Below are 24,025 nucleotides of genomic sequence, written 5' to 3'. Positions count from 1 at the left end.
GATAGATTTCTATGTGACTTACGAATCAAAGAGTATCCAAACATTTTGGAACAATTCAACCATTTGTTGCATTTTGCACTTTTGCCTACTGTATATTTCGGATATTTGCAACAGTGTTTGAAGGCAGCATACATATTTTCTCTTCAGCCAAACACTTTGACCCACACTAAGCTTTCAGGTCACACAGAAATAGTTGTTTTATAGATGCAATCGGTCCCAGTGTCTGACGTTCCTTTGAAGACAACCTGATACTATGTCCGTGATTTAAAATGTAAAATCATGTCGCCCAACCTCGTCAACCTCTTGGCTTCCTTAATCTCTCTTTCTCTCTTGAATTCTCTCTTTACTGCTCTGTCTGCTTTTTTTTGACCAGCCCTTCATTGTTGTTGCTGCTGCTTCTTTTTCTCCATTCTAACAGAAATGTAAAATAAAGCCATAATAATGCGTCCTCCCACAGCTGGAAAACTAAGCAACAACAGCAACAGCAACCCAACTAATTCCATTCAGCTTCCTGGACCTGCCTGGTACTAAAAAAACAAACCAAAAAACCCAACAAAAAACCAAAGCAACCATTCTTTTCCACCATTGCTCCATCTTTACTGCTGGCATCCATTTTGTGTGACATCACGTCTTGCTTCTCCTACTCAACAGTGTGGATGAGAGACGAGTCGCGTCCCTCCGACCTCCTCCACCTCCTCTGCTTCATTTGTCTGTTTGGAAGTTCATTTAACATGTTCAGCCATCCGTCTGTGTTTTAAAGTGTTTCCTAAATGTTCCATCGTCACGTTTCGTTTTGGATGCACTTGGCTCCGTCTCTCATTCTCTGGCTGTTCTGAATGAAGGTTTTTATATATAAATCTTTGTTTTGTTTTTTATTTGTGTTACGTTTTTTCAAGGCGGGGATAGATGAGTGCGGGGAAGAGAGCTTCGCACATTCCTCCCTCTCTGAGTGGCGGGGCTATCAACCAATCAGCTCCTCACACACTGAGCTCTGTCCTCCCACAGGACCAACAAAAAAAGTCCTTTAGACTGTAGGATGACATATGGAGCGTTATTTAAAATCTGATATTATCCACTCAGTGTTGGTCATTTGAGATAACTATGTCATTAATTATTCTCTGATATTATTATCCTGGTTTAGCGTGTTGCTGCCCGATCACTCTGCAAGCTACTTGGTTTGATGGATCACTTTACTCAGCAAGAGACTCCAATTATGTTTATGTGGCGATGTGCAGCTACAGAGTTACAAAATGCACAACGTGTGTCTTCAATTGCTTTTATTTGCCATTTTAGAATGTTGTATTTTGAGGAGGATAAAGGAATACCTATTCAAACATTTGCGAAATACACATATTCCCTTTTATTGCAAAGAGTTCGATGAGATTATCAATACTGCTGTCACGTCACAACAAATGAGATATCATGTGTTAATAAGTGGGTGTGCAAAATATGCAATTCTCTCACATATGCAAGTGAAAATTAGAGTATGCAAATGTTGTTAGCCTTGAACAGAGCCAGGCTACCTGCCACCCTGTTTCTAGTCTCTATGCTAAGCTAACCAGCTGCTGGCTATAGACTTATATTAAACGGACAGACATGCGAATGGTATTAATCTTTTTATCTAACTCTTGTGAGGAAAGTGAAATGTAATATGAATTAAAGCATGTCAGAAATATACTTAGTTAAAATCACGTTAGAGCTCAATATTGATTGTAACAATATATATAGAGGTTTTAAAATCAATGTTAAATGGCTTAAATCTGTCTACAGTTCACCATAGAAATGTCCCTGTATGCCATTCTGATCTATTGGAAACAAATAGACTTGTAGTCGGTTGTTGATACTGTTGCTCGCAGTCTGAAGTGTAGTGTAAGTCTGCAGTCTAAACACTGTTTAGTTTTGTCCCAAAGAAATCCGCACAACCAACTAGTACGTGGAGCAGGCTAGTGTCTGGTGACCTGGTAAATGGAGTTGGTGTCTGTGGGGGAGAAGGAGTGGTCACTAATGTCTCTCATGAAGGAAAATTGTTTAGAGCTTACATTCAAATGTTAAAGACATGAAGAGGCTTTAATTGCGCGTCTTCTGAGTGACAGCGATGACCACTCTTACTCTCGGCACCGGGTTGGCTTAGAGGGAGAGTAGGGCGGGGCATGAGTCTATCCCTGAAGTAACAACTGCTCCTTCTGGCTGCCACTTAAACAGAAAACCCTCTCTTACCTTCTTTTTTTTTAACTCTCCAGTCTCTCCTTCATCCTGCTGCTCTAACAACTTTCCATGTATTTTTTTTTTTCTTTGTGTGTGTGGCTGCGGTTGGTACGTTACAGAAGCAGAAGAACATTGCAGGAGCGCTGGCTTTCTGGATGGCCAACGCCTCAGAACTGCTCAACTTCATCAAGCAGGACCGAGACCTGAATCGCGTCACGTTGGACGCCCAGGACATCCTGGCCCATCTGGTCCAGATGGCTTTCAAGTCAGTCTGTGTGTGTGTGGTTGTGTGAGTGGATGTGGGGTGGGAGTCCACAGTGTCATGGACGTTTTAGAGATGTATTCCAGACAGCGAAAGTCAGGGACTTTGGCCAGTTCTCTGTGGAGGTCAGGGAATATGAGGAAACTTTATAAATGATTCCCTCCACTGGAATACATTCAAATGTTCTTCAAAAAAATCTTGTTCTTCTTTTATTCTGCGTAGACTGCATTCAACAATAAATGGTCTCCCTCAGGTAAAGATGAGGGCGTGAACACACCTGTATATTTACAGTGGATCATCATATGTTAATCTAGTTAATTGATACTTTACAAAATAGAACAGTATGTGCAGTAGTCACACAATAGCCTTGTAAGTATGACATCTATGTTGCATTAAAAGTTCAGCATTAGTTGCATACACACACAGGAATAGATTTAATATTAGAATGCTGTGCTATGGTTACAAATAAATCCAGAGCAAAAAATGCAAAAAAAACTCCCAGAAACCTTATCTCAACAAGAACCGTCATGAAACCAAACGTCATGTCCATGTACAGTGAAAGAAGAACTGGGAGCAAGGCAGCAGTGTGCAGCTATTTTTCCTCCTGATGATTGCAGTACAAAGTTTTTCACGACTTTTACCAATCATGATAAAAAATATTTTTAAGTTCCCTGAAAGACGATTGGATTAGAGCTTCTCCGTTTGATGGTGAAGTCTGTTGTCTTTAACGAGCTGTAACGTGTTGGTGCAGGTACCTGGTCCACTGTCTTCAGGCTGATCTCAACAACTACATGCCTGCCTTCCTGGACGACCCCGAGGAACATAATCCACAGAGACCCAAGATCGGTAATATATAAACACACACGGACACATGCAGGGGTTCCCAACCATTTTGGTTTATGAACCCTTTTTAAATGAAGTCCACTTGCGCCTCCTGGTCAGGTTGTACATGTCTGTGAGCTCCGATCAGTTCAACCAGAGTGACTTTTGCATTTTTTTTAAATATTGTTAGGGGTGTAAAGAGGTAAAACTATCAAATAGTTCACATGGAAAAGAAGAAAATAACTGTTAGTTAGAAGCAGTACTTCTAGTGCCTTCCTTCAGTCAAGGCAAAATTTGTAGCATTTGCCAAACCTCCATAGGGTTTGGCCAGAAACGCATATATCAGTGGCTTTACACAGACACTGGAGTGAGTGAAAGAAAGTTTGGATTTCTGCCTTGTGAAATGGCAATGAGAGAGAGAGAGAGAGAGAGAGAGAGAGAGAGAGAGAGAGACTCATATGTCTCCTTTTTCAAATGTATTTATTGTGAAGCAACCTCATGTCAGTAACATATAACTATGCTGTTTAATGGGCCTGACACACCAACCCGATAATCGGCCGTTGGACAGTCTGGCGAGGTCAGTGACTCGAGTCCGTTCGGTGTGTTCCGTGCCGTCGTCCGTTGGAGGAGCTGTCAGCATCCATTTTGGCCGACCTGACTTGCTGGGTCGGAGGGCGGGCAGTCAGACTCAATGACCAATCTGATTGGTGGAGTGCTAACCCGGAAATGACGAGCGGGATGAGCGTGACTAAGCCTCTCAAAATCTGACTAAAAATCTTTTAAACTGACCTTTGTCGATCTGAAATGAAGACAGATTCAGCAACTGCACGGCCTATTTCTCACTTAAAACGTTTTCAGAAACACGTTTCGGTGAACTATCTTCGTAAAATATAAGATTGTATCGTCCGAACGAAGCCGCCATTTTGCCTGGTTGAAAAATCCGGGAGCAACCAGACCCACGTGACGCGTTCATCCAATCAGCTGTCGGTTTAAATTTTTTGGGTGACAATACAGATTAGCGCCACCTGCTGTTATGGAGACGTATTACGTCTCGTGCACGCGCAGAACGTATGCTCAAGACGGCCGTCGGGTTGGTGTGTCAGGGGCTTAAGTCTCGTAATCACAGCGTATTTCAGCTTTCCGTGACTTCCGAATGTGAAATGAATGAATGGCCACAATTGAGTACATAGATATCTAATGTCGCTTGCTTGTCTCTTCTCTTTCCAGAGGACGTCCTGCACACCCTGACGGGGGCGATGTCTTTGCTGCGGCGGTGTCGAGTCAACGCCGCCCTGACCATCCAGCTCTTCTCTCAACTCTTCCACTTCATCAACATGTGGCTCTTCAACAAGCTGGTGACGGACACAGAGTCGGGCCTGTGCTGTCACTACTGGGGGGCCATCCTCCGGCAGCAGCTCAGCCACATCGAGGCCTGGGCAGAGAAACAGGGTCTGGAGCTCGCCGCCGACTGCCACCTCAGTCGAATTGTACAGGTAGGAGGATAGAGGGGCCCGGGGAACAAGGGAAGTGTGCGCTGGGATATGAGCAGATGCCGAGAGGTCGTGGATTTTGTTATCATTGTTTTCATTTGTTTAAATCTGTATTTGTGTTTTTTAGTGAATTGCTTCCACAATGGCCAGTGGGAATTATCTTGCCTTTTTTTTATTAGCTGTATAAGACACCAGATCTTTAGTTTCTTTAGTCGTCTTTGTAAGTCAGAGTTGCAGTTAAGTTTAAGGCTCGACTTGCCACTATAAACTTTGAAAAGCTAAAAAGCTAAGATATGTTTAGATAATTTAATCGCAAGGAGCAAGAGTTGACTTAAGTAAAGTACATGAAGATGATAGTAAATTTGTCCACACAGACCACCAGTACTATGCAGGTCATCTACATTTCATCAAAATACACTGATACAGTGGGGTTTGTCACACTCAAGGGGAGTGTGACAAAAGCACCTTAAAACATGTAAATGGTATGCACTGTATTTCTCCATAACATTCAATATTTGTGACTACATAATCAACAGTTAAAAACTAAGTTAGAAAAAAAACCCCGTAAGGTATCAACGTATACGAGTTTGAACACTCAAAATCTCAGCTCATCCGATTCTTTAGGGCTGCGTGAGTGTTGTTGCGTGAGCAGATTTGACATAGGCGTCTCCCTGGCAATATAAGCAAACATCCCAACAGCTGTCATCAGACTCTGATTATCGTATTGTTACATTTCAAGTGATGCGTGGAAACAACAGGACACAGCCTTGGCTTTTCAAAGCAGTGAGAAGAACAAAGAATCTCACACAGAAATCTCTCATAATAATTTGATCATGCAGGACTTGCTTACAATAAGACTGTTTAATCAAACTAAAACGTGCATGTTAAAGAATATTTGATGCCAGTTTTCAAATTTGTAAATGTGTATTCAGGGATTCAAAGGTTTATTTGACACATAAATAGTTACTATCTGTAGAGACATGCATGTTAGAAGAAAGGATACAAATTCAAGATGTAGACAATATAAAAGATATGTAGCTCACTGAAATGTTCTTTTCTGTGTCCTCCAGGCCACCACCCTGCTCACCATGGACAAATACTCCATGCAGGATGTGCAGAACATCCACAACACCTGCTTTAAGCTCAACTCCCTGCAGCTCCACGCACTCATGACCAACTACCACTGTGCTCCAGACGAGCCTTACATCCCACCTGTAAGACAAAAGCACGGAAACACACTCAAAATAGAGAACATTCAAACTTAATGTAACATCATTTCTAAACTAAAATGAGAAAAGTTTGATGCACACACAGTTTAACGTCCGCTTTATGTAACGTGAGCTTGCCTGAAATGTGTGCTGCTTCCGGTTGTGTTTGTGTACAGGAGCTGATAGACCACGTGGTTGCTGTGGCAGAAAACACAGCAGATGAGCTGGCGAGGAGTGATGGGAGAGAGGTCCAGCTGGAGGAGGATCCGGACCTGCAGCTGCCCTTCCTCCTTCCTGAGGACGGCTACTCCTGCGATGTGGTGCGCAGCCTCCCCAACGGCCTGCAGGACTTCCTGGAGCCGCTGCTGCAGAGAGGTAAAGTCACTGGGACCAGTATTTAGGAATAAAAAGAAATTCTGTTGAGAATGAATAACCTGTTCTATATCAAAGAGTTCATATACCCTGTTTTGTTTTGTGCAAGAATGCGCAGGATCTTGCTGTTGATTCACTGTATTTTTTTGGAGGGGCAACTTGATAATGGACTTGTGCATGGATAACTGTGCAAGTGTTTGATATGTTTGAAGTCCCCCTCCACTCAAAAATATGTTTTGCTAATTGTTATGTAACCTGGATGTTTGTCCTTCACTGAGTTTGATATGGCGAGGGAAAAGGAGCAGATTAACTTTTAGGTATTTTTAAAAACATCAGACACACATTAATCATAGCAATGTTTTTTCATATGTCTTAAAAAATGTCTGAAGGGGATCCTTAACAAAACAGTTTGAACCCTATCAACATTTCATGATTACAGCTTTTGTGTAACTTGGGCTCCATCTGCTTTTTTTCTTCAAATTTGCCACTGGACAAACTTTGACTGGCATTGTTTTGACATAATAATTTTTATAGTTTTACCATGGTTATTCCATTTCTAAAGTTTGTGTTTTTACACAGAATTTAGATGTGTGACTAAGATGTGTGTGTATGTATGTGTTTCTTCTACCAGGTTTCTGTAGGTTAGTACCCCATCCCCGTTCGCCTGGTACCTGGACTGTCCACTTTGAAGGAGCTGACTGTGACAGCCACTTCTCCGCTGCTGACAGTTCTGAGATGGTAAGACATTAACACACAGACATGCACTCACTCTCTAAACCCCTCTGTGTGTGTGTGTGTGTGTGTGTGTGTGTGTGTGCGCGCGCGTCTGCGTGTGCGTGCGGGCATCCCAGGTAAAGGACTTTGAGCAGGTTTAGTAATGCTGACTCACAGAAGCCGTAGAGACTAAAGTGTGCAGTAGGTCTGACAGCTAAGACAGCCACAAAAAAGTGTTCGCAGAGTAACTTCAGGACGCTGTTTTGCTTTCTGAACACTTTTATCTCCATGCTGCACTGAGATGACTTTACTTTGATTGGCATTTGCTCAATCAGTGAGCAGAAATGTGTTTTAAACAACTGCTCCAAAAATATTTCCAGCTGAGGAATAAAGATTAACCTCTATATAGGTCGAGAAAACGATCTCAAGGTCCATAGTAGTTGTTCTGGAGCTTTCAATCGTATTGCCTGTTTGCTCAGTTTTTGAGCTTTCCATCATGTTTCATGATTGTTGTGAGATTATCTTCTCAGCTGCTGTGTCACCTCTACTTTTCATCTTTTATTGTTAGAACTCTCCTATTGAATAACATTGCCACTGATCTACCCTTAAATTGTAGATTTCTAAAAATCTTCCTAATTTAAAAACCACTTAATTACTTATTCATTTCTTAACTCGACGAGACATATGAAAACATGGATCAGTTTCCAGGTGAATTTAGGACTAAAAAAGGTAAAATTCCTGAGCTGAAGCTGAGCTGTAGACAATACGACGGCACAGACAGCTGACATAGTTTGACTATTTTTAGAAAAGTTTAAACCTGGAAGTTGCTTTGATTCGGGTCGTGTGTGTGGTCTACCAGTTGGAAGGCAGTGATTACAGTGACTTTAGAAGGGGCAATTTACTTTTCATAACAGCCTTCACAGAGGCGCACACCCAAACAATTTAATCAACACCAATCACACTGCAGTAGTCAGCTGGTAAATGAGGTCTCTTCGTTGACACACACACAGACACACACACACACACACACACACACACACACACACACACACACACACACACACACACACACACACACAGACAGAAAGCCACTTCCTCTGTAATTGGTTTGTTTATCCCGGCTCTATTTCATGACCGTAGTCTCGACATAATACAGGCGTCTCTCAAACACACACACACACACATCTCTCAAACACACACACACACACGCATGCCCACGCACGCACACACACACACACACACACTTTGATTAATGGTGTGTGTTCAGGCAGACTGGAGCGGGTGGGGCTTGTGTGGATATGATGTAGTGTGTTTACATATTTTAGATGTGATCGATAATTACATGCAGAACATTAAGAATATGAACATATTTTTTTTAAATGATCTTCAACAAACGCTTTAATTTAATAGGAAAGTTAGTTTCTAGCTAAACAACACCCAACCTTGTTTGTGCAGGAATAGGTTAGTTTTCAGTGGATTATTAAGTACTTAAAATACAAGCAGACACAAGGAAACTTCTGTCCTGCTGCCTGCTGGTATAAATGGTTGAGGTCATGTGCATTTTCTTTGCCTACTTTTTGTCCAAGCGTCTGTGAGAAAATTATTCTCACAGACGTGTGTGTGTATGTATGTATGTATGTATGTGTGTGTGTGTGTGTGTGTGTGTGTGTGTATATATATATATATATGTGTGTGTGTGTGTGTGTATATATATATATATATATATATATATATATATATATATATATATATATATATATATATATATATATATATATATATATATACACACACACACACAGTGGGGCAAAAAAGTATTTAGTCAGCCAAGTTCTCCCACTTAAAAAGATGAGAGAGGCCTGTAATTTTCATCATAGGTACACTTCAACTATGAGAGACAAAATGAGAGAGAAAAAAATCCAGAAAATCACATTGTAGGATTTTTAATGAATTTATTTGCAAATTCCTCGGGAAAATAAGTATTTGGTCACCTACAAACAAGCAAGATTTCTGGCTCTCACAGACCTGTAACTTCTTCTTTAAGAGGCTCCTCTGTCGTCCACTCGTTACCTGTATTAATGGCACCTGTTTGAACTTGTTATCAGTATAAAACACACCTGTCCACAACCTCAAAAAGTCACACTCCAAACTCCACTATGGCCAAGACCAAAGAGCTGTCAAAGGACACCAGAAACAAAATTGTAGACCTGCACCAGGCTGGGAAGACTGAACCTGCAATAGGTAAGCAGCTTGGTGTGAAGAAATCAACTGTGGGAGAAATTATAAGAAAATGGAAGACATACAAGACCACTAATAATCTCCCTCGATCCGGGACTCCACCCAAGATCTCACCCCGTGGGGTCAAAATGATCACAAGAACAGTGAGCAAAAATCCCAGAACCACACGGGGGGACCTAGTGAATGACCTGCAGAGAGCTGGGACCAAAGTAACAAAGGCTACCACTACGCCGCCAGGGACTCAAATCCTGCAGTGCCAGACGTGTCCCCCTGCTTAAGCCAGTACATGTCCAGGCCCGTCTGGAGTTTATTAGAGAGCATTTGGATGATCCAGAAGAGGATTGGGAGAATGTCATATGGTCAGATGAAACCAAAATAGAACTTTTGGTAAAAGCTCAACTCGTCGTGTTTGGAGGGGAAAGAATGCTGAGTTGCATCCAAAGAACATGCATGGGGGTGGAACATCATGCTTTGGGGCTGTTTTTCTGCAAAGGGACCAGGACGACTGATCCGTGTAAAGGAAAGAATGAATGGGGCCATCTATCGTGAGATTTTGAGTGAAAACCTCCTTCCATCAGCAAGGTCATTGAAGATGAAACGTGGCTGGGTCTTTCAGCATGACAATAATCCCAAACACACCGCCCGGGCAACGAAGGAGTGGCTTTGTAAGAAGCATTTCAAGGTCCTGGAGCGGCCTAGCCAGTCTCCAGATCTCAACCCCATAGAAAATCTTTGGAGGGAGTTGAAAGTCCGTGTTGCCCAGCGACAGCCCCAAAACATCACTGCTCTAGAGGAGATCTGCATGGAGGAATGGGCCAAAATACCAGCAACAGTGTGTGAAAACCTTGTAAAGACTTACAGAAAACGTTTGACCTCTGTCATTGCCAACAAAGGGTATATAACAAAGTATTGAGATGACCTTTTGTTATTGACCAAATACTTATTTTCCACCATAATTTGCAAATAAATTCATTAAAAATTCTACAATGTGATTTTCTGGATTTTTTTCCTCATTTTGTCTCTCATAGTTGAAGTGTACCTATGATGAAAATTACAGGCCTCATCTTTTTAAGTGGGAGAACTTGCACAATTGGTGGCTGACTAAATACTTTTTTTGCCCCTGTGTGTGTGTGTGTGTGTGTGTGTGTGTGTGTGTGTGTGTGTATGTGTATATATATATATATATATATATATATATATATATATATATATATATAAAGTGGGAATTTGGTATTAGAAAGACTGTAACTTTGGTAAATACTCACTTGATTTGTCCGACTGACACAACTGAAGCCTCACATCTCCATTATCTCCTGAACTATAGAAGTCATGTTTGTGCCGCCCCCTCCAACACTTACATAGAAATCAGCTTAATGCACACAAGCTTATTTATTTTGGAGTATCCTCGGTAGCTCTCTCTCTTTCTTTTTCTCTCTTTCTCCCCACCGTGTGTGTGTGTGTGTGTGTGGCCATGATGCGGTTTTCATTCTTGACTTGGTTCCAGCGACCACAGGTTCCTCTGTGGTCTTCCCCTTTACCCTTTTTATCCCTCCTTCATTCCTTCCCTCCCTTTTCTCATCCCTCCCTCTTTTTTACTCCACAGTCTGGTTTCAGAGGCAGACGGAGGGAACACAACACTAGAGGACATTCACTGAAATTTCCTCCGAGGCTGTTACAGACACATCTAAGAGGTTTCATCCTCACTTACAGTTTTTCTTTCCTGTCCATCTCTCTTTTCAGCCAATGAGGAAAGACCCGGAGGTTGTCACGGTAACCCTGAAGAAGCACAACGGCATGGGCCTCAGCATCGTGGCTGCCAAGGTAGGAAATACCGTGTGTGTGTGTGTGTGTGTTAAATCCAAATTATAGCTGGTCTGAGATTTGCCTGAGCTTTTCTTTCCAAGAAACTTTTTTTTGTAAGAAAACTTGCCTTTCAAGGCAGGAATCTGGCTTCAATTTTCAAAGATTTTCTGAAGCAGAAGTGTGAAGGATTGGCATGAGATTGACAGGAAATCCAAAAATAACTTGGATGTTTTTATCTTGGCTGTCGAGATGGAGTGCGTTGGATTTGTGTATGTGTGTGTGGGCTGCTTTTTTAAATGAACTGCTTTCATTGTTGAGTCTGACAGCAGTGCAGAGACTAAACAGTGACATTGCAAAGAAAGCTCTGGGTGACTTCTAGACAAAAACGCAGTGTATTAGTTTGCTGGTGTAGGGAAATTAGGTGTGGAGAGTGGGACTATGTATCACACTCTGTCTAAGTTGTTTATTTGTTTATTATTTTTTGACCAAACCTGTGGTAATGATACAAAACCACCACTGTGTTTTAATATTGTATCTGTAGCTATGGTATCAGCAAAATAAATGAAGATTGCTGCAAAGTTGGCAAACTTACCCAACTATTTTTGCTGTGAATTTTTTTTTTTTATGGAATTGAGTGGCCTAAAGCAGGGATCGTCAACTGGCGGCCCGCGGGCCACATCTGGCTCGCCAAAGCTTTCAGTCAGGCCCGCAGAATAATAATGAATTCAGAAATTGTGAAGTAAATGCGATCTGGTATCGAGCATTTTGCGCATTCACGGCATGGAGAGAGCAAACCCGCCCCCCTGTAATTGCATTTCTATTCACATGCCGATTGGTTTCTGTATTGCGGCTCTAACGTTAAGTCACACAGCTTCAAGCACAATACATTTGGATACAAGCATTACATTTTGGAAGATAGACGGGATTCTGGACAGCGTTGCCCACGCTGCACACACACACACACACACACACACACACACACGCAACACACATACCTGACTGGGAACGATACCAAGAGGATTATCAATTTCCGGTGGCGCGGATGAACTACGCTACGCACGTTACTGTATGTAGGCTCCAATAAAACCTAAAAATAAATACTTATCAATACCCACCTACCTGTTCTACAGACATAAACATGTAGGAAGCGATATTTCAATCTGCTCCGTCTGCACAGTCCACTCTTGTCCATCTGGCTGTCCACAGCTCTACTCTGGGATGGATTAGGATGGATGTGTTTTCACTCCGCCCAACTCATGGTTTCTTAAATTCCTGAAATTTAAGAATGTGAAGTTTGAATGAAGAGTTTACCCTTCCACTAATAAAGAGATATTATTTTCTATACAGATGACAGATGTGCACACTGGCGGCCTCTACTGGATGAAATCAATTTTACTGTGCACAGATTGCCATACTGTGGACACCAACTTAGTAAACTCTGTGATGTTCCTAATTGATAGTTTTGTCTGTAAAACGTCAGATAGTAGTGAAAAAATGTGCCCGAGGTGACCTTCTGAAATTGCGTAATTTGTCAGTCTAAAACACAAAAATATTGATTCAGCTCTACTTTAAACTTCACATTTATCTTGTCTTGCAGCTGGGTGAAACCACGAGCACACAGACTTAAACATTAGATACATAAAACATTAAACATATAATAAAAACATGAAAAAAGAAATGCTGAAACCCACCACTCAAACTTACGTAAAACAATGTCATATCAAATGAGAGAACAACAGGAAATCTCCAACCCAATCGTCAGTGGTTAAAACAAACATCTGCATCATCACCCTCCAATTTTCATGCAGCGTCAGCTGAGCATTTAGCAGTTAGACCAACATCATGAGGGATACATTATCATCATTAACCTGGGTCTTGCTTAACATTCATAAAAGCTCACGTTTCCAACACTGACCACCTAGTGTGGGGTTTGTTTCATTCGTGTTTTTGAGCATTTTAGCGTTCTGTGTGGAGTCACAAAAGTCCAAGGTACACTGTGTGCACCTCAGTGCCATCCCAATGTCCCATATATTGCTTAGATTTGAATTTTAAAACGGCTAAGAAAAAATGCAGCACAGTTTGATGTCCACTTTGACTAACATATTTCCTGTGAGGGAAAACCTGACCTTACAAGCCAGACGGTTTACGTAATTCTGTGCTACGGCCTCAGATGGGATCCCTCACTGTGAAGTATCTCATCATGTAGATCTAAAGCCATGTAAAAGTCTGTTCTGCTTCCTTCTGCTCTTTATCAAGGAACAGGTAGATTTGTTTAGTTTTTTTTCTATGGTTCGTTACCAGCCAGCGTAGGTGAGGCTAATGCACCGTCTTGTTGTGATGTTGCATCCCGTTTTTGTGCTTTTCTGCTACTTTTTTAACGGTGAAATGGATAAAGTGCGTGAAAGACCAATATATTATTTGTTCTCATAAGGACTCTTTCTCTCTTCCTTTAGAGTAGAGTGAGTTTCCTGCTGAAGGCGAGAGGTGTGTTTGTGTGTGTGTGTGTGTGTGTGTGTGTGTGTGTGTGTGTGTGTGTGTGGGGGGGATGTACTAAGGAAACCTCCTTGCTTTGTTTATTTTCATACTTGTGTGGACACATGAGGAGGAAAGTGTGTGTGTGTGGGATGGAAAAGGCAGGTAAAGAGAATTTTGTCAAACAGCTGCTTGACTTCTCGGTAAAGTGGGCTGAGCTCTGTCCTGTTATATAACTGTGTGTGTGTGTGTGTGTGTGTGTGTGTGTGTGTGTGTGTGTGTGTGTGAGAGATATTTGCCTGGTAGAGCTGCAGCAAGGCTCCACCTCACTCTGACCAGCCGGTGTCCCAGCCAACACTTCACCTCTGGATCGCCGCCTGGATTCAATGTTTCTAAAAACACGCTGCAATTAGGAACTCGTGGAGGAATTTTTCTGCATCTTTTTTTAACCATATATTGGAATTTATAGCTTTTTAATTTTACACAACTGGTTTTATAGTTGTTTTTTTTTCCACTAAACTTTTTAAAATGACCTGCAGTAAACTTCCACTACTTTTCGCCACACACGTAGAAATTCACATTGCTTTTTGTCGTCCCACATTCCCAGCCGTAAATAGTGATTTTAAACGTAGACGTTCAGCTGTATGGATTACTCCCAGCCAGTGTAATTGAGGCGTTCTGGACTTGTCAGTGCACGTTAGCAGGTTGAAGCGCTCTCCGGGATAAAGGAGGTGTGCGTGCATTTGTGTGAGTGTGTGTCCCAGTCTGGACGTCCCAGCGTGTACTGGTCTGGACAACGCTGCCGAGCGGCTGCAACATGTGGTTTTCTGTGGTGGGCAAAAGAGACGAGGTAACAGTGCTTTAATCTTTGTACAAAGACTTATCATGGTACATTTTCTTGTCTCTTCTGAAGTTTCCCGATCACCTGCGCTCTTGTGTGGTGTCATTTTTGAATGAGCTAAATATAAGAAGTGATTTGAAATTTGGGCGTACGCTTGTGCACATGCAAGCCAGATTAAGAGTGTTTGTTCTGCTCACTAATTTCTCGAAAGACCGGATTCCTTTTTTACCTTCTTCATATTCTCTTTCTCTTTGTTGCTGTGGCTCCTTAATACAGTGACTTTATTTAATCGCACCATTCGAGGGTGCATAGTGAAGTTGTCTGCAGCTGGTTGAATATTGAACACACGTGAATAATAGCAGACCAATGTGGATTTATCATGCGCCCTCCAGTGTGATGGCCTCCAGGTTTGTCACTTCTCACTGTTTGCTTTTAGGGCCGATCTGTTAATGGTTAAACTATGGTTCACACAGGAGACACAGAAGGTAAAAACACACACATTTTGAGCAATGTCCTCAGTAAGGTTAAGCCATTTGATTATATGTTATTGATCAATATTACACTGGCTGTATGTTTTAAGCCCTTGATGTAAATTCAATCTAATAAAACACTCAGATTAATCAGAAATATGTATATTAGTCTCCATATTCTGGTCTTAAAGTAAGAATTATTGGAGGGAGTCTTTTCCTTTTTGATAGCCATAAACCGCTGACTACTGTTTTCATAATTAACAAACAAAAAACTCAATGGAACTATTGTTTGCAGAGTACTTTAGTTTAAAAATAGCAGTATTAACCCAAAAGTAAAATGTTTGTCAAGCAGGTGTTGCAGTGATTGATCTGTTTAAGCCCTTTGTCTCCCTCTGTGGAGCAAACAAGTGCAGGAGATTGCCGTGAGATATATATATCCTTAAAAATATTATATAAATCATTGTTTACTTATTTTCTATTACAGTAAAGAACGGAACATTTCCTCTGTGCAGATTTAAACAACTAAAGCTACATTTGCATTATGTTGCGATCCAGTTTCTCAGAGACATGACAATGTTTCATGCAAGAGAGAGCTTTATACCAAAGTCATTTGTAAAGGTCAGGAGTAATTGCTCAGCCTTTTGTGTGCATTTATAGACCCTACAGTGTGAAATTGCTGGAATTTTAAAGTGAGTTTTGTTTGATTTATGTAATCATAGCTAAATGGTAATTAATAGTCTTGAACTAAAGCAAGGTGTTTGAAGTATTTTTTGTGTGTGTGTGTGTGGTTTGCTGATTGAAATGTACTAGAGGTGGAACAATAGTATGAGAGGGTTACCCCCTGTGAGGGCTGAAACAATGGGAGGAAATACCACACACACACACACACACACACACACACACACACACACACACACACACACGGTTTCCTGTGAAGCTGCCGGCAGGAGGTGTTTACAAGGAACGTGGAAGAAAACATTTGTACATCTTGGCGCTCATTATAAAAGCCACCTTTTATCTTGTGGTAGGATCACAATTTGGCTGAATAGTATAACAAAACGGGGACATACTTGCAGTAAAAGATTAGTGCACATTGTCGTCGTTGTCTTCTGTGCTTACTAGCTGAAACAATTCCTATCTTAACACATCAGGTCATTGGTCATGATTTTGATGTGTTTGTTGTCGTTTGTGGTTGTTTGTGGTCAGCTCTGCAGTCTGAATGGCTACTGAGGTTACCGGAGGACACTTCCACTTTGATGTAACCGCGTTTGAATCCTGGAGTATCCTCAACTTCCTAGTGTTTACCACAGAAAGGCGATACCCAAGTATAGCAATTTCGGCCATGGAGTGTACAAATACTGTATGGATTTCCTTCAAGCATGCACACATCTACAAGCAGTGCTGTGTTAAACTGTTTTTGAGGGCTGTTTCATTGTAAGCCAGTTTCAGAGCTGGTCTGTTGACAAAGCAACCAGAAAATGCAAAATTAACAAAGGAGCCGGTAGTTAAAACTTGGCATTTGTAGCCTTCATATTCAAAATAAGTACATTTTGCAACATAATACAAAGGGATCTTGCAATGTCATGTCACAGTGGCATAGAAAAGACTTAAATGAGTATCAAATAAATAAACAAATAAATAAGTCCTACTGACCAATATGTTACTACAGTTGCACTTTTACTGATTACGCTATGTGTGTAAAAAAAACACGCCTATTTTAGGGACCTGTGTATCTTCTTCATCTAAGCTTTTCTATTTCAGAAAATAACCGCATCAAAGCCTCTGCCCACCCACGCAGGTGTCAGTTATTTTGGATGATCAGACATCTTCTCAGGTTAAAGTTGGGTGCTGTTATAAACTGCAAATTTTGCTGAAGTCATGAAATTGCATTTACTAAAGAATTATAAAGGTTTTAAAAACCGTCCTGTCCTAACAGGTGCAACAAAAATTAAAATAGGAGAGTCAAGGAGATGTCAATCACCCACAGACTGTACATGCCTGAGAAGATGTCTAATCCCTTAAAATGACAGAAGGTTCCTGTGTGGGTGTGCAGGGCCTTTGAACACCTCTGGCTTCCAAGCTTCCTCTTTATGGTTTAGTGGTTTACAACTTCAGAAAGGCTCCAGAAAGCAGGTTGACGTGCATTAACATTGTAATCTTGGTGTGTCGCTCACCAGCCTGCATTAGCGGCGGTTTCTTGTTTCTGTGGATCTGCAGTAGAGGTCAGTTTCTCAGCGTGAGTCAGTCGCAGTATGGCTCAGGAGAGAAAATGTCACATCACTCTGACTCTGCTGTTCACACAGAAACACTTAAAGCCCTTGGAGTGTGTCTCAGGGACTTTGCATAAGAGACTACAGTGTTCCTAACTTGTTAAAAGATCATTTGTGACAATTATCTGACTAAAAACAATATGTCACTTGTGCTGAAACAGTAAGTACATTCGTTGGTCAACAGGGAATTCATTGGCTTCATTAGCTTTATTTATATATTTGAATGAACGTCACCTTGGGCTCTGGGAAACTGTGATGAACGTTTTTCATAATTTACTGACATTTTATAGACCAAACAACTAAGACATTTATCGAGAAATGTGCAGTTGGTTGTAGCAATACATTGCTTTACATCTTCTTTCATATTCTATTTAAAGGACCCTTGTTTTCATATTTTTACTGGCTTTAAAAGTCGTATCAGGGTCACTGGAATAACTTGTCCTTTTAAATTAGTCGGAATGTTCCTGAGCTGGAAAACATCAACAAAGAAGGAATAACATAATTCTTTGCCAGAGTAATACTTGTTTTTCTCAGTACACCTTTTATCTACTTGGGCAAGAGAGAGTTTTCTTGATATTTTGCTTGGTCGTTGAGAGAAAACACTTTAATGCAGCAACTGTATTTCCTTAGTTCTTTTACAGGCTAAAGTTCAGAGGGGGATTTTGAGTGTGCAGCCAGCAAGCCTTACCTCAGGCAATTGGTAGAAATGTGTCCATGTTGCTGTCCACACCCAAAGTTATATCCGAATATAATTCAAGCTAAACCACTTCAGGATGTGAGCAAGATTTGATCAGAGAGCATAAATGTCTGACAGTATGTGTTTCCTGACGTGAGAAGTGTTCAGAATTTGTTATTAAAAGTCATGGCCTGTCCATCAAGCCGACACCATCAGGCCATTCCTTCTCTTAATACAGACCTGGCAGCTTTTAAGGTGCGCTTGATTTGTTGTGTCAGGCCACTTTAAAGAACCAGAGCTGCCCATTAAAACGCAGTAAATCAAACAGTAAAGTTCTCCCTCAGGTATTCCAGCGATTCCTACATAACTAGAGGCATGCACACATTCACAGGAAACATTTTTGTGTAGATGTTTTGCAAAAAAAGGTGTGTTTTTATGTTGATCAGTTGACGATGTTTGTGACAAGCATCTGGTTTCACTCTGACCCACACCCCAACATCAGCTACTCGTTTTAAAGCTTCATAATCACAACAAACCTGCTGTGTGTCTACACGTGCACAGGTTTAACACGCCCGTGCATCTTTACAATTCGCCTGCCGATTCTCTTATGCGTTTGCATGACAGAAAGTAGGGAATTACATTTGGCTGTCATAATTATATTGAGCTGTGTGTCTTTGCACCTTGTAGCTGCTAATCAGGGTGATAGGCAGAAAGAAAATGTAGAACAATCCACTAAATATCTCCAGTACATGTATATGACATTCCTTCCTACTTTCGTGACACATTGGTATGATCGCTGTTGTACTATATGATTTCCCAAGCTCCACACCCATTTCATATGAAACAGGCTGTTTGGGTTTTAACATTGCCATAACGATAGCAATATTCCTGATCCACAAGACTGATTGGCTGGAAGTGTTGCTGGTAGCATAGCCTCCCCTTGCTTGACATACCATGTCTATAAAGGATCTCTACCACTAAAATAACTTCTTTATTTCATCACACCTGGAGGCAGTTTCATTACGCCAAAAGCTGTTGAAACAGTGAGAAGGACATGTACCACGCTCTCTTCAACAGCATGTAAATCACATCTCTAATTGCAAAATCCTCCACAAGACCAGATTGTCTTTTTCTCAAAGGTGACCTGCCACACAAAACCGTTTTTACTTGTATTTTTTTGAAATATGTTAGGTCCATGTGTGTTTGTGTTATATCGTGAAAATGAACTGCTACCTCCTCTGTCAGCTTTAGCCACTGAAAAGAAATAAGCGGAGAAATCAGGCCAATTACAAAAGCTGGTCAGTCTGACGTGACGTGGATGCTTATAGCCAGGCTCTCATTGGCTAGCTGTTAGCCAATCAGAGTCAAGCAGCTTAGCTCGTTGAATATTAATGAGAACTGGCACAAATTGAGTCTTCCTGCAGGCTTTCTATACCACGCTAGAATGGCTTGAAACAAGGTAACCACAAAAAAAGTTAGAGTCCATGGTAGAACTTCTGACATCACCACAAAGTAATGAAATACGTGTGGCAGGGCACCTTTTAAAGAAAAGCTACTTCAAAAGAAATAGTCCTGCCTCATACGGACATAGAAACCCATCCTATAGGCAAGATAATGATTTTGAGTTGGTCTGAAATTTAGTTTCAGGTTACAGCTACTGTACCATAACAGCTTCCTCTGTCTGTATAATGAGGTGGCTGTGTGCTACAGTTCATGAGTCAATTAATTGCCATCAAAGGACAAGAGACGACGCTCCGTAACGCAGCTGATGTGTGTTGCACTGAATTCAGCTTTACAAACTCAGGTCAATTCAAACAGATGCAGCAGATGTGCTCGTATGCACATTTGAAGTGCCGTTTTTTTTTAATTCTGTGACACGATGATGCACAGGATAACTTCTTCTCGAAGCTGTGGCCCCTTTGAACTCCTCTGGGACCCTTTGCTTTAACTCGCTAAAGGCCCCTCTGAGCACCCTCGGGGGATTCGGGGAATTCCCACAAGTGTCGTTGGAGCCTGATTTGGTGCCCCAAATCCCCCATTCTGGATATGTGCGTGAAGCTGTGGCTCCATCTGAAACAAGAGGCTCTTTAATGTCTTCTGTAATGTACAACAGACTTTAAACAGTCAGAATGATTCAGTGTTCTGTGCTGAGCTTAATGTCACTCACAGGAAGTTCGTGCCTGCATGAATCCAGCCTCATTATTACACGCACACAAAAACACAGAGTTGAACCATTGTGGGTCAAATAGTTTACTGGTCTCTGCTTTCTTTTTGTACTGGGGAAACTGAGACACAGATCTGTGGATGCTGAAGGACGTGACAAATGCTGAATGTGTCTCTATTCACTCAATTCACATAGTAAATGAATAGAAAACAGATTTGAGGAATAAGAGAGCTAAACTTTTGTTAAATTAAATTGTAGCGATACAAATAGAAGTGCAAGTAATTGCGACAAATACCAAACTCTGGCTTTCTCCTAAACTCATAACACATTTCGCAGAAATATGTGCCACAATGTGAAAGTTCTGGAATGCATTTGTTTCATTTAGATGAAGGCAACACAAAGCTCATTGTTATTTTATAACAAACTGATCAGTTTGAACCTTTTTGAACCCAGACTTTTTTTGCACCCGCATATTCAAAAGTTGTTTCCTGCTGCAGGAAAGCAAACAAAGTTCTCATGCAACAAGCCAGTAATCTGCAGTGTAGATGATTATTAAAAAATATTGAGAAAGCCCACTTAGCCGCTAATTATGAGCGAGAGTAAAGGAAGTAATTTAAAAATGATGGTGGAACGTATCGGTGTTTGAGCTAGAAATTAACATTTAATTTCTACTTCAAGTCTTTTTTAAATCTGATTTGTTTCCCCTTTTAAAAGGTCCATTCAGTAGCTGTTCTAGAGCTTTTGATCATATCACATGATTGTCCATGATGAAATGAGCTTCAATAATTTATTGTCAAATGGGCAAGCTCCATCTGATTATGAACATCATGTAATTTGATCCGAAGCGTGTGCTGAGACGGTTACGTGATATAATCGTCAATGAATTCATGTACTTAACAAATAATTGTTGGCTTTATTGTCCCTAATGGTCATTTCTGTCATCAGTTATTTACAGTGCATGCAGTTCAATGTAATATTAAAAAGGTCTTTAAAGTCTACCATTTAATTGGATTAACACAGTAGAAACCCTGCAGCTCATACTGCTGTCTTTATCTTCTATATCTGATGAAACCGTTAATACATGTAACCTGCAAACGGCAAGAGCTATTAACCTGAGTGTAAACCCCTGCCTCTGCTTTACAAGATGTGGCTTCACATGCACACTGTGCCACGTTGCCAGGTCTGACAAATGGCAGCGTTTAGTAGTCTTTTTAATCCACTCCACAGTGTTATGGGCGAGTTTATAGACATGCTGTGATTCTTAATGTCTTGATAAGTAGTTCCCAACAGCAAAACAAGAGAATTCATCAATATATCTTCACTTGAGACAAACCAGAGTTTTAAAGTCTTGAAGTGTTATTGTGTATAGTGTGTGTGTGTGTATATATAGTGAATATGTAGTACAGTGGAGTGTCTATAAAGAAAATATCTTTTTGGTTTCTGGTTCTGCTGTTGCACAGACTTTGAGGATAAACATGTCAAAGAAAGTGTGTGATACGTCTGATAACATGCCAGAACTTTGCTCCAGTGTAAACCACCTCCCCACTTCACAAGAAAACCACAAACAAGCAGACGCTCTGGCGTGCGTGGTGCGTGCGTGCATGTTTGTTCCCTTTTTATTTCTGTTCTTTGTTGCTTATTGGTAAAAGAATTTGGTTTAAAGAAAATAAACAGATTCCTTTATGGAGATTTGATTGTTACTGCGGCAAACGTTACTAAAATACAGCAAAGAAAACTAGACTACAAGCAGGTAAAAACGAAAGATAAAAACACTTGTGCATGCTTTTGACTGCTGCTTGAGCTCTATACATGTCTTGAAATGTCTCAGTCTGACATGTTGGTGAACTTGTTACTTGTTTTAATCAAACCCTGTTCTGTTCAGTGTCAACACTCTTGAATAGTTGTGTATAAATGAGTATTTCTAAATCCCTGGTGGTGCTGGACTCCCTTCTGGACCAGATTGTTCAGTCAGTGCTGCTGGATGTTACTGCTGTTTCTGTGTCAACCAGTTATGTCCCGAGATGGTCACGATGTCCGATTAGGTGCTTTTACTTCCTCTCTGGCTTGAGACAGACTTTTGGGATCAGGTGTGTCCGTGGTCTGTATCTGTGTGATCCAAATATTATGGTGGATGTAAAAATTGTGAAAATAGGCAAAAGATGGCAAAAAAACTTACATATGTTTCTGTTGGAGTCTTGGGAACATCCTATATGTGGAAATGACATGTCTTGATATGACATGACAACTTACATTTATTATTATTATTAATTTCTCTTCCCAGTGCTCCACATCTGTTGGTTTTGGGCATTTCTTGGGTTGATGTTGTGTAACAGTCTTCAAGTCCAGTAGTGCCATAGTTTTATCCTGTTTAAGCAGAGGGGTTTAGTGCCTTGCTCAAGGGCTTGTTGAAGAAGCTACTTACTACTACAAAAAAAATCAAGTTTCCTTCTTATGTCATGATTATGAGAATATTTTTTCATACTTAATATCTATCTCATAACTAGCTTTTATGACATATGATTCTGAGAAATAAAACAAGAATAATGAAAAAACTAACTTACCGGTAGGTTGATTTCCAATTGGTGGAAATGGGCTTCCATATAAAGGAGAGTATTACTTAATTTCTTTCTTTTAGCAATCGTTTGCTTTGTGAGTTTGAAAGCTTGAAATCTTGCCCGCTTACAAAACTGGAAAGTAAGAGGTGAATTATACTGGCCGTTCCCAACCTGGCGCACGCCATCGTGACGTCAACAACATCTGTAGCCTTTCCTCATTAGCGCCACCTCTGTTCAGGAGAAGACTGCAACTAGTGTCGCGACCACCAGCACGGGTATAAATAGTTACGGCGATTTCATGACATCATATATATGTGCGCCAGCTGGGCTGCGGTTACTGTAAAACACGCTGAATACGTTCCTCATCAAAATGCAGTGTTTCCCCTGATGCCAGGAAACAATGTTTGTACGTTACAACATAACTTATTCACGCCACGAGTAAAACCAGTATTGTACTGTATAGACCACAAAGGCGTCAATACTCCCTTGTTTTTAATATTTAATGTTTACTTGCTTTGATCTTTTCATGACTTTCTTTCAAACTGCATTGTCTGCACTCAAACTGCAGCACATTTATCTTCCAACCGATCTCCGACCAACCTGTTCAGGTCCACTCAGGTGAAAGCCACAGTTGGTGTTTGAAAAAGTGTTTGTCACCACATTTTTAGGGAATCAGCTGCTGGAGTCAGACTCAACTGCTAGCATGAAAGCATCCTAATACTCATTCACTTTGTCCAGAGACTCACAATGGCCTCAGACCTGTTCACTTGCACTTTTGTTGAATTATTTATTGTGTCTTATATGTTTTCTTAAGATTTGTGTCAATGTGAACTCTTGTTTTGTTAGTTCATTGGGTAAATTGGTTGTGTTTGTTCTTCTCTCTCTGTGTAGGGTGCTGGTCAGGAGAAGCTGGGCATCTACATCAAGTCTGTTGTCAAAGGAGGAGCAGCTGACGTGGTTGGTGTACACACAGATACTGGAACCATCACAGAAAAGTATGGAAAAAAAAAAAGTGACTCATGCTTTGGTGTGTGTGTGTTTTTGTTTATACAGGATGGACGTCTGGCTGCAGGTGACCAGCTGTTGAGCGTGGACGGGCGCAGCCTGGTCGGCCTATCACAAGAGAGGTAAAGACAATAGTCCAATTAGTACTGATATTTTAAAGTTTTTCTTTGTTGGCTGCAGTGCTCAGAAATCACGCGGTGTGATGTCACCTAAACATATGGTTATGCTGATTTTCATTTGCACATTTAGAAATGTGGAAATTCCCAGCTGAGGGGTGTAAATTATGATTAAACCGTCATGACATCCCTATGAAAGAACACCAGGGAGGAGCAGTGAGTGCACACATGGTATTCTCCTGTTTATATTCTCAACCACCTACCGCACAGTGTTGATGTATTTATGGTCATGCCGATGACGAAACTAAATTTGAATTCTATTTTGAGAAACATTTTGAAAAG

At 40.9% G+C, this 24,025-nt stretch overlaps 1 protein-coding gene across 12 annotated transcripts in view; it reads left to right on the top strand.

Moving 5' to 3' along the window:
* afdna (afadin, adherens junction formation factor a) overlaps nucleotides 1–24,025 on the top strand; it is a 105,138-nt gene that overhangs the window by 54,913 nt on the left and 26,200 nt on the right. For all 12 annotated transcript variants that reach the window (XM_078274913.1, XM_078274912.1, XM_078274905.1 and 9 more), the window contains 9 exons: nucleotides 2,325–2,470; nucleotides 3,219–3,313; nucleotides 4,517–4,782; nucleotides 5,850–5,993; nucleotides 6,164–6,362; nucleotides 6,991–7,097; nucleotides 11,052–11,132; nucleotides 23,454–23,519; nucleotides 23,616–23,689. In XM_078274913.1, coding sequence (XP_078131039.1) covers nucleotides 2,325–2,470; nucleotides 3,219–3,313; nucleotides 4,517–4,782; nucleotides 5,850–5,993; nucleotides 6,164–6,362; nucleotides 6,991–7,097; nucleotides 11,052–11,132; nucleotides 23,454–23,519; nucleotides 23,616–23,689 — 1,178 coding nt within the window. The remainder of the gene's footprint in view (nucleotides 1–2,324; nucleotides 2,471–3,218; nucleotides 3,314–4,516; nucleotides 4,783–5,849; nucleotides 5,994–6,163; nucleotides 6,363–6,990; nucleotides 7,098–11,051; nucleotides 11,133–23,453; nucleotides 23,520–23,615; nucleotides 23,690–24,025) is intronic.

This window comes from Sander vitreus, chromosome 18 (genome assembly GCF_031162955.1).
Source record: "Sander vitreus isolate 19-12246 chromosome 18, sanVit1, whole genome shotgun sequence".
In the NCBI taxonomy this organism is placed as follows: Eukaryota; Metazoa; Chordata; class Actinopteri; order Perciformes; family Percidae; genus Sander; species Sander vitreus.
Note: the sequence above shows the minus strand (reverse complement) of the source record. Positions and strands in the feature narration are given on the sequence as shown.